Below are 12,512 nucleotides of genomic sequence, written 5' to 3'. Positions count from 1 at the left end.
GATCATATACTAGCACTTTAATAGTTTTACCGCTAGGTTTCAATTATTTGTCCACACATAGGAGTACTGGACATTTGCGTGCCCATGGACCAAACATGCCTTCTCTTTGCAGCCCAAATTTTTTGTTAGGAATCCTTATTGCACACGTACCTACTGATTAACATGTGTAATCGAATAGAACGCTGAAGTATGAGGTATTTTGCCGGGACTAAGCAAATTAACCTCCAAACTTTTATAACTAGGATATAATACCATGGTAACATCATTTTCATAGTACTTGTCTAAGTACGAATTAATGTTGACTATATATAATAATGTTAACTCGTAACGCGACAAAAACAATCTTGACTTTTTATGGGTTTCATGTAGCCACACGGCCCACACATGGTTCAGACTTCAGAGATACGCACAAGAAGCATCAGCAGCTCTGTTTAATTCTGCAGCCATGATCTGTGCCGTGTGAGAGGATCATCTGCATGGACTAACATTTTGTCATTAAGATAGCCTTCCACTGTTCAAAATTCTAAGGTACACAACAAATGATCAGACTTCAGAGATACGCACAAAGGTTGGTCATATAACATACATTCTTGTCAAATTACATTTCCATAGCATTTGTAGATGTATATTAGTAAAAAAGGGGGAAACTATAACTTTAGAGAACGTGCACTGACAAAGACACCAAATATTTTGACATGTTGGTAGTTTCTTGTTCCTCAAATCTGTGTTAAGTATAAAGTGGATTTACATCATAAGATAGGACTTGTAATCCTTACAGTCAATAAAAAGCTATGTAATCAGATGTAAGATCTTACCGCCAAAACTGTAGGTTCTACTCATCAGCCCCATCTTAAGGCCAAGGATTTGCCTGGTTGAAGTGTGAGGAAGCGAATAAGTTTACACTGTATAAATTCTGATCAAGCTCCAAAAACAAACTGACTCACATTGCAAATATAACAACATTTTGTGGCTTTAGTGTCATTTAACCAAAATAATAATAATGAAAGACTTGTGTGAGATAAGGTAAGAATACATGACTCACAAGTTTGGCGAGTCGGACGGTGATAGACAGATATCTTTTCCATGGCTATGCCATTAGCCACGAAGAAATGTGCTAACACATGAACTCTTTCATCATCCTTGGGACATTTTATCTCGACCGTCGCAAGGTTTTTGCAAACAAACGATCTACCCTCTGGTTTGATATCGTCTTCTATTTCCTCATGATCCTTGTCGCAGAACAAAATGAATGTCATGAAATAGGTAAAAACTAAATTATCACAGCTCAATATAAATGTAGTATAACAATGGCCATACCACTTTAAGTTTAAGAAAAAGCCTCTCCAGATTTGGAGCATGCTGCAGGAACAAGACTAATGGATGGAAGTCATCAGCCATACACCATTCACCAAGGGTTAACACCTTTAGGTTGCTAAAAATTGGGCACATTTCCATTTCCCTATTCAGAATCAACTTCATATGGTACACAGAAGTGAATTTATTCAGTCCAAGGAAAAGAATAATAACATAGTTAACGTACAAGCAATTAGACATTTGTTTGGAAATGAATGTTTGCTTCTGGTTAAGTTGCTAAGAGGATGATATCGTTAGACTGTAGACATGGTGATAAGGATACATCATTGGAAAAGAAAAATGATAACAAAAATGCTCCTGGCAAGCTACTCATATTACATGCACTTTGGTTATACAATCTTATTATATATTACGATAAAGCTAGAATTATTTCCCATAACTTAGCAGGTCATTTGTTGTGACTATGAGTATGTAACCAGCTGTTGGTATTGGAGTGGAAAAAAATGCCCAAGATGTCCAGTAAAAAGGATTTTGTGAAGTACAATTTTTTTCTGCAAATAAAATAGCCGACAAATATCAGCAACAGATTCATATTTATACCTCTCCGACATCAGCTATCAGCTCCAAACTTGTAGCATTTGAAAGGCTGCGGATAACATTTTGGCCACCTAAAACTTCATCACCATAGAATTCTTCACTCAAATTGCTATCAGCATCACTATCATCATCTGATTCACGGTCACTGCTGCTGTCACACTCAAACACTTCTGGATCGGGTTCAATGTACCTGTCTTCAAACTTATCATGCAAGAAAGAGTCCTTAAGCGTGATGGTGGCCGTGGCCAGAGTCCCCATGTTTTCGAATGAGGGAGCATGGTGGTACGGATTGACACAGCGCAGTGATACGAGGTTTGGAGCAGCGATGGAGAGTTCTGTCCTGATCCTGCAGTCGACCATGGTCAAACTGATAAGTGAGGTAGATGATATCTGGGGGCCATCCAAGTGGCACTCCTTGAGCTCCAGGATTTCCAAAGAAGGGCACTGACAACAGAGCTGCCTTAGTGTCCTGTCGTACAACATTGTACCCGATAGGTGCAGGTGTTTGAGGTGGCAGGAGATGAGGGGCACGGACTCAAGGTCAGATAAGTCATCCTGCCTTGGATGTTTACTAAGCTGGATAAAGCGAGCCCCGCGGTTTATGGCAGCACGGATCCACATCTCGACATCCGTAGAGCAGTAATCCTCCCCGTCCTCGTCGTATTTGGGGCTGTACGGGAGCGTAGGAGTACCGTTAAGGTCGGCGGTGGACAGGAGCCGGAGCGTGTGCAACGGCGCAGACACCTCGCGCAGGAGCAAGAAGTGGTTGGCGAACCTGGTGAGGCGCAGAGGGAGCCAGCGGTGACGGTGTTTGCAACAGACCCGGAGGTCGACGCAGGGCGCGGAAGCCCAGAGGTTGCGCCAGCGGCGCGAGAGCACGCAGGTGCGAGCCACCTCCCACGCCCTCAGGAACGACATGACCTTGTGGAGGAGGTCGTCCGGGAGGGCACTAAGACGATCATCGGCAGCGGCGGCATCTCCCTCGACAGTGTCAACTTTTACTTTCTTGCGGGACATTCCGTCGAACAGATAGCCTGCACTATGGCTTTAGATGGTCGCAGCAAATTTGGTACGAAGAAATTAGTCGGGAAACGCGATGGGATGAATGGATCGGACCTGCACGAGGATTAGACGAAGTTGCTGTGAGTTCTTATGCTTCAAGTGCAATCCCGTCGATAGCAGCGGCATCTACGTTTGGAATAAATTGTTGGTCTAGGAGTAAATTGCGAGGAAAAGGTAGAATACCTTGAGAAAACCACAAATCTCGACTCTCGCACAGCGTCCAGCCGAATCGGGTAGGGTTACCTTGGGGTAATAGGTTGGCGGCGGGGGTGGAAGCAGAGAGAAAAGGCGGAGGTGATGCGGTTGCGCGGCTGTTCTAGAGGTCTGCACACGCCACGCCCACACAGTGATCTCGCTCAGTGTCCTGCTCCCACGACGCCTCAAATCCTCGGACGGAGATTATCGTATTTGGCCGGTGGCGGCGGCGGAGTGGCCATCGTGGGCGCAAACGAGTGCGGCGTGGCCAGCGAGGGCGTGCGCGTGCGTGGGAGCTATTCGGATGACCGGTCCACGAAATTTTGGTTCTGAAATTTTCAATAGGGCCGGCTGATTGGTTAGACTAATCTCGCAAGAAAATTAATACAACATCTGTCTGTAAAAAATGTTTTCCGTCATTGTTGATTGTGCTTTGATATTTGGATAGAAAAGGAATCTTAAGAAATAAATGGATGGTGACGAAAAGATCCACACCCATACATGTAAGTACAAAATTCACTCTCTAAATTTAGATGTATTTAAATATCTTTTTAGTATATAGATATATTTAAATATAGATAAACCTTCGACATTTTTTTATGAACGGAAGGAGCATCTCGCTTGAACCGTGGCCGTGTTTGTTGTTGTCGCTCAATGTCTCACAAAAATGATTTGTGATGCTTTTGTATGCACAAAGAAATATGAGTAACACATGATGGAAGATTTCGTATCGTGGCACTTTACCAAAACAAGCATTTTTCGGTCCGGTCTGCTTATTTTGTAGAGTGGGAAAGCCAGTTTGGTCACAGGATAAATCGTCCAGATGATGGACCAATGAAGGAGCACCCGATGTGGGCGACGATTTGGAAATTGAGAGTACCTAGCAAGGTTAAAATTTGCATATGGCGGATCATGCAGGAGACCTTACCATGCAGGGTGATACTGGCTAATCGGCACTTGAGAGTTAGTCCATAGTGCCCGTTATGTCTTACTGGAGCTGAAGATACTAAACATCTCCTTTTTGAGTTTCAGAGAGCTCGCCAGGTATGGGATCATCTGGGACTAGGACAGGTTATCGACACTGCATGCGATATTGATCGAGTGGGGCAAGCGGTCCTCGAGCAGATTCTAAGCAATGAGATCCATGTCATGCCATTAGAGGGAACTGCTACACTAGTAGAAAAACGCTCATCTATACCGGTTCGTAAGGGCCATTTGCACCGATTTCTCAACCGGTATAAAAGATCCGGTACAAAAGGCCCCCCCTTTCGTACCGGTTCCTTACGAAAACCGGTATTAATGGCGCCTCCATGTGGGCGCCTAGGAGAGCGCACGACGAGGGAGCTTTGGTACCGGTTTGTATTACAAACCGGTACCAAAGGTTGTCTGCCGCGGCAGAGAATTCATGGTTTAGGATTTTTGCAGGGGTTTAGGGGTATCGATGCGTTTCACGTCGATGCACCAGAAACACGTTTGAGTTTACGTAGTACATGAAGATCAAGGTGATGCATATCAAGTTGGTGCATATAATATAACACATATGTAATTGCATAAGTAGTACTCTTCGATGCATATCAAGTCGATGCACCAGAATAAAGTAGTACATGCATGAAGATCGATCTTCATGCGTAGTGGTACTCTCCGAGGCATACTATCTATTACATGTACCATAGTGGTACACTCCGAGTCGAACTATATATACACAAAGCAATCGAGGAGCGGGAGAAGATCTTTATGCATAGTGGAACGGTGGTATGACTTCCCGAAGGAAAAAATCCCGCCAATTCCTCGCAAATTGCTTTGAAGCGCTCCTCGATTGTGATCTTCTCCCGCTTTCTTCTCAACTGTAAAAGAATAAGATACAAATGAATACATGAGCTATGTGTGTGTGTATATATATGTATATATCAAATCACAAATCAAACAATTATTACCGAAACTCAAGCACAACTTATGGTAACAAAATAAATTTGTGAATATTGTTTTCGTACCTCTTTATTTCTTTCATTATTCGCTCTCTCGTCGACAATTCCGTGGATGTACTCGCAAACGTAGTATCCACATAGATCAGTCCCCTCCGGTTGTTTCGCGCATTTCGTACAAGAATATAATTCAGTCAAACAATAATCAAGTATGATAAAGGTGTGTGGACCTAGGTAACTATTACTTACTTTGTTCGCACGCCATATCAGCTTCGGTGCCCATTGAAAGGACTGATCTTCCTTGATGAAAGTTTCCCATACGCTGCCCGACAAAAGAAAATGCACAAAAGAGTTATCAATCAGCTTGATATCGGGAAATTCACAAAAAAACCGATAAGAATTTAAATTACCTTTTGAGCATAAGAAAACAAGACTTGTATAGTATAGGCTCTTTGGTTAGTGAGTCAAAGACTTCAACTTCTCCTTCGTACATTTTAATGACGAGAAGAATAAAGTGAAACCTGCGCATGTTTAAATATGTAGTGTCATATATATAAGTCATCAGTTAATATTTTAACATATGGTGAGCAAAATAGAATGTGTTATAAGAGAGTAACACTCACTGGAAGTTGTAAGGCCAAAGTATTATCTTTTTGTCACGTTGTCGCTTCAAAAACCTTAGCAAAGTCTCCGGTGTATCCCTGTTATAGAGGGGTTCTTCTATGGTCCTGACATGCGTTGTGTCCGGGTCAATGAACCCAATGTCCGTGATTTCATCCCTTTTGCATTCGAGCATCTTCGATCTGCATAACATAGCGCACAAAAGATTATAATTTGCAGATAATGAAGGAGCCGAGCTAAAGACTTCTCAAATTATATAAATAAATCACTTACAGACAATAGCAACTGATGATAGATTTGTCGAGGGCCCGAAGATTGTATAACTGGAAGAGTTCGGTGAAGTCAACGTTCACAGAGTATTCTTGGAAGTAGTGCTCTTCCTTAACTCGCACCATGATAGTCTCGATCCCTCCCTTTGTGGCAACACCGTACCACGTATGCAAGTTACGCATTCTTGTTGGTAGCTTCCTGAGATTCTCGACCAAATCTTTCCCTTGAACAAATTGATATTGTACTTCAGCTAAGGGGTAATCGGTGTATTGCCGAGAACTTTGAACGGCCTTCTCGTCAAACACCTTGAGAGGGGGGCCGATTGAACGGGTTGTTGTCCGAGCTGGTAGACTTGGTGTATCCCTTTTATCTCCTTGATACCCAAGCTGGTAGTGGGTTTTTTCGCCTGCATCATATCGTCATACGACCTTTCAATAGAACGCCTATAGTCAGATCGCGGCGATGGTACAGGGTCATATAGATTCTCAACGGTACGCACAACTTTCACCGGATCTAGTGTCTTCTCAAAAGGTATCTCTGGCTCTTTCTTAGCAAAAAAGGCCCTCAGCTGGGAGTCAACGGCTTCCTGGTTTTCCTCGGGAGTTTTTTCCCAAGGTAACTTCTCAATAGGCAGCAGTGGTTTCTCCTTTCTAGCTTTCTTCCTAGGCGGCGTACCGTTCCGCTTAATGGGCGCTGTCTTACACGGAGGATCTCGAGGTGGTGGACTCACGCTGGGGTCCCTCTCAGGTAGGTGTGGACTTTGCTGCTCATGTGGACTGCTAGGAGGAGGAGTCGAGGGCCTTTGATGCTCATGTGGAGGAGTCGGTTGCCTTTGCAAAAGGACGATGTACTTCTTCGGCCATAGGGCGAAACCGTGCTTGACATCGGCCAGTGTCCTCTCATCTTCACCTCTAGGAATATCAAGCTCCACTGTTTCAAAACCCGGAACAACTTCATCCACCCCGACACGAACACAGCCAGGTGGAATGGGCATATGATGGTGCATTGCTCCATCTTCACTTGGGTACACATAGCCGACCGCCACCTTAACGGACGCAGTCCTGAATAACATATGTAGCTCGCAATCTGTCTTCTCCGTGACATAATCCACAGGGTAGCTTCCTCCACATCCATCAAGATGCGAGGAACCGACACTGCTTCTTCGCTGAGATGGGGCAGCATCGGCTTGTGGATCCTGTAGAAACAACGGCTGATCAGGTGCCCTCTGATTTTTCTCAAGCGCCTCCACCCTATATAACAATTCTGTTAACGTGTCGGCGTCCTTCTTCTTCTTCCGCGAACGGCTTCTATAAGTGTCAGCGGACTCCGGGAACGCTTCCTTCATGGTGAGACCTGGGCGAGCTCGTACCCGTCCAACGTGTTCAGGGTTCCCGCAGCGAGTGTTAGCTCGTCATTCTCTCTATCGGGAATGTACTCTCCCTTCTCGACCTTTTTAATTGCATCTACAAGCTTCGGTACGATTGCCTCAATCTTTTCCTTCCATTTTCCCTTCGCAACGATCAGCCCTGTATTTGGGTCCAACCCTGCCCCATGCGCGAACAACCAGAACTTGGACCGTTCGGGCCAGTCCCATGTCTGTGGAGTGATTCCTGCATCCATCTGTTTATTTTCAAAAGCTGTCCACTTCGGAATGGCAGTCTTGTAGCCACCTGACCCCAAATGATGCCAAAGTTTCTTCTTTGCAGCATTTTTCGTATTTGTCTCCGATCGGGACACAAAAGTAGACGATTGCTTATACTCCTTAAATGCGGGCCAGTGATCTTTTATCTTCACTAGATTATCATCGAATACTGGATCTTCATTCTTATATTTGTCCCATAAATTTTTCTTCCAGTGTCCGGAATTGTATGGCCATCTTCTTCCATGTCCATTCCCCGACTTTATTCTTCCGGCCTTCCGTCATGTCTTCCGGTAGGCTGAATCGTGTCGATAGAGTGTCCCAAAGAAAAGTTTTCATCGCGTCGTTGACATAACTAGCTTCGGTCCCCGCTTTCTTCGGCTTATTCCACTCTTGAATGCTGATCGGTACATGGTCCCTAACAAGAACTCCGGCTTGATTTGTAAATTTGCGGCAGAACTCTTTGGGATGCTCCGGTTCACCATTAGCCTTAAATGCCGTGAGGGCTAACCTTCCCTCGCCCTTTAACACTCTCGTCGGGCCTCGTTTTGTTTTAACAGACTTGATCGATGATGCAGAAGGCTAAAAGAAAAAAATATTCGTTAGTAAGTGCAATACAAATAAATGAATGCATCTAGGGATCGATGAACATAGACTAATTGATACATAAATATACACATCGCCGGAGTTTGTTATGGACACTTCGTTGTCTCTTCTAACTTGTTCAGACTCAAGTCCCTCGCCGAAATCATTCAGAAAGTCTTCGAACTCGTTCTCATCTCCATCGGGTTCCGTACCACGGCACTCTCATAGATCAATTTCTCGCACCGCTTCTTCCCCCTCCTCATCTCGGACGAAGGTGCCGTCCGCCATACCTCAATGTCACTACAAAATTAAGAAAGCAATTATATTTCATTTATCATGTCATGATCATATAACAGATTGCTAGATGGATAACAATTGAAATGAAGAAAGCAAAAAACCCTAACCCTAACACTCGGCGCTCCTCCTCTCGCTCTTCTCTACGTCGCGGCGGCACCACCACGGACTCCTCCTCTCGCTCTTCTCTCTTTTTCTCGACCCTAACCCTAACACTCGGCGCTCCTCCTCTCGCTCTTCTCTCTATGTCGCGGCGGCACCGCCACAGACTCGGCGCTAAGGACTCGGCCACGGCCACGGACTCGGCGCCGCCACGGACTAGGCCGCGGCCATGGTCTCCATCCTATGTTTCAATGTGCGTGTGTTAGTCATTTGGGTTGTGGCTTTGTCCAGTTAGTTAGATGCTCTACTCAACAAATCTGTCCTTTCTCACAAGTCATGTGTTTCCCTTCTGTTTTCTCCCGTGATCGAGTGGGGTTTCTTTTCACCGTCGAGTTGAGCTGCGATCTACTTTGTTTCAAGGAAGGATGATGAAGGGTGCTAGCGCCGAGAGGAGGAACGGGGGCTCCCCGTCGGCCATGGACGAGAGCAGCGCCAAGAAGGCGGGCACGAGCTTCCCAACGGCCACGTGGAGCAAGAGGTCGCCGTGCAGGAGGCCGCCCCTTCAAGCCTCCCGTCCTCCAGGTTAGTTCCGTCCGATTCTTTCGTGGAAGAAGAAGACTGCGCGCAGATTTGTTTTGTCATTGCCAACTCCGGTTGGTTTAATTTGCTCCTGTGTGCAGTGCAAAGGCGGGCACTTGGCGTGTGGCGTCTACGTGGCCGCGCTCCCACGCTACCTGTGCGAGGCGTGCGAGGAGGCCGACGATGTCTTCGGCCTCTGCCCCGCGCTGGATGCGGTGGTGTCGTCGGCCAAGGTCGCGTGCCCCCACGACGGGTGCGGGCGGTTCGTCGTCTACCACGAGTCCGGCGAGCACCAGAACACGCACGCGCCGTGCCACTGCACGGAGTCCGGCTGCACCGGCTTCGCGGCCTCGCCTGAGGTGCTCGCGGGCCACCTCGCGTCCGTCCACACCGTGCCCCTGCACACCCTCAAGTACGGCAAGGTGAGCCGGTTCCAGGTGCCAGCATCCGTGCCGCGTCTGCTGCTCGTGGCCGAGGACGACGGGCGTGTGTTCATGCTGACTGTGGGCGCGCTCGGCGGTGCCGGCACCACGGCCGTGTCGGCCGTTGGCGCGTAGTTGACGTGGGAGTTAGAAATCTTTGTGGTGTAGCTTTTCTTCAGTTCCCCGGCAACGGCGCCAGAAAATATGCTTGATGGCGTGTATTTCACACGTTCGTTGGGCAACCCCAAGAGGAAGGTATGATGCGCACAGCAGCAAGTTTTCCCTCGGAAAGAAACCAAGGTTTATCGAACCAGGAGGAGCCAAGAAGCACGTTGAAGGTTGATGGCGGCGGGATGTAGTGCGGCGCAACACCGTAGATTCCGGCGCCAACGTGGAACCCGCACAACACAACCAAAGTACTTTGCCGCAACGAAACAAGTGAGGTTGTCAATCTCACCGGCTTGCTGTAACAAAGGATTAACCGTATTGTGTGGAAGATGATTGTTTGCAGAGAAAATAGTAAAAACAAGTATTGCAGCAGATTTGTATTTCAGTATTAAAGAATGGACCGGGGTCCACAGCTCACTAGAGGTGTCTCTCCCATAAGATAAAAGCATGTTGGGTGAACAAATTACAGTCGGGCAATTGACAAATAGAGAGGGCATAACAATGCACATACATGACATGATAAGTATAGTGAGATTTAATTGGGCATTACGACAAAGTACATAGACCGCCATCCAACCGCATCTATGCCTAAAAAGTCCACCTTCGAGGTTATCATCCGAACCCCTCCAGTATTAAGTTGCTAAACAACGGACAATTGCATTAAGTATGGTGCGTAATGTAATCAACAACTACATCCTCGGACATAGCGCCAATGTTTTATCCCTAGTGGCAACAAAGACAACACAACCTTAGAACTTTCTCGTCATCGTCCTGGTGTCAATGCAGGCATGAACCCACTATCGAGCATAAGTACTCCCTCTTGGAGTTAAAAGTAAAAACTTGGCCAGAGCCTCTACTAGAAACGGAGAGCATGCAAGATCATAAACAACACATGTGTAATAACTTGATAATTAACATGACATGGTATTCTCTATCCATCGGATCCCGACAAACACAACATATAGAATTACGGATAGATGATCTTGATCATGTTAGGCAGCTCACAAGATCCAACAATGAAGCACAATGAGGAGAAGACAACCATCTAGCTACTGCTATGGACCCATAGTCCAGGGGTGAACTACTCACTCATCACTCCGGAGGCGACCATGGCGGTGTAGAGTCCTCCGGGAGATGAATCCCCTCTCCGGCAGGGTGCCGAAGGAGATCTCCGTAATCCCCCGAGATGGGATCGGCGGCGGCGGCGTCTCGCAAGGTTTTCCGTATCGTGGTTTTTTCGCATCGTGGGTTTCGCGACGGAGGCTTTAAGTAGGCGGAAGGGCAGTAGTCGGGGGCCGTACGAGGGGCCACACCATAGGGCGGCGCGGGCCCCCCGGGCCGCGCCGCCTTGTGGTGTCGCCACCTCGTGGCCCCACTTCGTGTGTTCTTCGGTCTTCCGGAAGCTCCGTGGAAAAATAGGCACCTGGGTCTTCGTTTCGTCCAATTCCGAGAATATTTCGTTACTAGGATTTCGAAACCAAAAACAGCAGAAAACGTGAACCGGCACTTCGGCATCTTGTTAATAGGTTAGTTCCGTAAAATGCACGAATATGACATAAAGTGTGCATAAAACATGTAGGTATCATCAATAATATGGCATAGAACATAAAAATTATCGATACGTCTGAGACGTATCAGCATCCCCAAGCTTAGTTCTCGCTCGTCCCGAGGTGTAAAACGATAACAAAGATAATTTCTGAAGTGATATGCCATCATAACCTTGATCATACTATTTGTAAACATATGTAGTGGATGCAGCGATCAAAAACAATGGTGATGACATGAGTAAACAAGTGAATCATATAGCAAAGACTTTTCATGAATAGTACTTCAAGACAAGTATTAATAAGTCTTGCATAAGAGTTAACTCATAAAGCAATAAATCAAAGTAAAGGTATTGAAGCAACACAAAGGAAGATTAAGTTTCAGCGGTTGCTTTCAACTTGTAACATGTATATCTCATGGATAATAGTCAACATAGAGTAATATAACAAGTACAATATGCAAGTATGTAGGAATCAATGCACAGTTCACACAAGTGTTTGCTTCTTGAGGTGGAGAGAGATAGGTGAACCGACTCAACATAAAAGTAAAGAGAATGGTCCTTCAAAGAGGAAAGCATCGATTGCTATATTTGTGCTAGAGCTTTTATTTTGAAAACATGAAACAATTTTGTCAACGGTAGTAATAAAGCATATGAGTTATGTACATTATATCTTACAAGTTGCAAGTCTCATGCATAGTATACTAATAGTGCCCGCACCTTGTCCTAATTAACTTGGACTACCGGATCTTTGCAATGCACATGTTTTGACCAAGTGTCACAATGGGGTACCTCCATGCCGCCTGTACAAAGGTCTAAGGAGAAAGCTCGCATTTTGGATTTCTCGCTTTTGATTATTCTCAACTTAGACATCCATACCGGGACAACATGGACAACAGTATAATGGACTCCTCTTTAATGCATAAGCATGTGGCAACAATTATTATTCTCATATGAGATTGAGGATATATGTCCAAACCGAAACTTCCACCATGAATCATGGCTTTAGTTAGCGGCCCAAAGTTCTTCTCTAACAATATGCATGCTCCAACCATGAAGGTGGTAGATCTCTCTTGCTTCGTACAAGACGGACATGCATAGCAACTCACATGATATCCAACAAAGAATAGTTGATGGCGTCCCCGTAAACATGGTTATCGCTCAACAAGCAACTTAATAAGAGATAAAGTGCATAAGTA

General features: G+C 45.7%; 1 protein-coding gene across 1 annotated transcript; it reads right to left on the bottom strand.

Moving 5' to 3' along the window:
- Window positions 1-235: 235 nt before the first annotated feature.
- LOC124672728 (MEIOTIC F-BOX protein MOF-like) lies at window positions 236-2,928 on the bottom strand. The gene is made up of 5 exons (XM_047208904.1): window positions 1,915-2,928; window positions 1,318-1,473; window positions 1,043-1,229; window positions 816-868; window positions 236-472 (listed from the first exon to the last, which is right to left on the bottom strand). The coding sequence occupies exons 1-4, from the start codon at window positions 2,926-2,928 to the stop codon at window positions 840-842; spliced, it is 1,386 nt and encodes a 461-aa protein (XP_047064860.1). The 3' UTR covers window positions 236-472; window positions 816-839.
- Window positions 2,929-12,512: the final 9,584 nt, after the last annotated feature.

The sequence above is a fragment of the Lolium rigidum genome, chromosome 7 (assembly GCF_022539505.1).
Source record: "Lolium rigidum isolate FL_2022 chromosome 7, APGP_CSIRO_Lrig_0.1, whole genome shotgun sequence".
Lineage (NCBI taxonomy): Eukaryota > Viridiplantae > Streptophyta > Magnoliopsida > Poales > Poaceae > Lolium > Lolium rigidum.
The sequence above is the reverse complement of the archived record's forward strand: the minus strand, read 5'-3'. Positions and strand labels throughout refer to the sequence as shown.

Coding starts and splice junctions, on each gene's coding strand:
- LOC124672728 (XM_047208904.1), bottom strand. CDS start 2,928: ATGTCCCGCAAGAAAGTAAAAGTTGACACTGTCGAGGGAGATGCCGCC. Junction 1,474..1,914: donor TGATAGCTGATGTCGGAGAG/GTATAAATATGA, acceptor TACCATATGAAG/TTGATTCTGAATAGGGAAAT. Junction 869..1,042: donor CCGTCCGACTCGCCAAACTT/GTGAGTCATGTA, acceptor CACTTCAACCAG/GCAAATCCTTGGCCTTAAGA.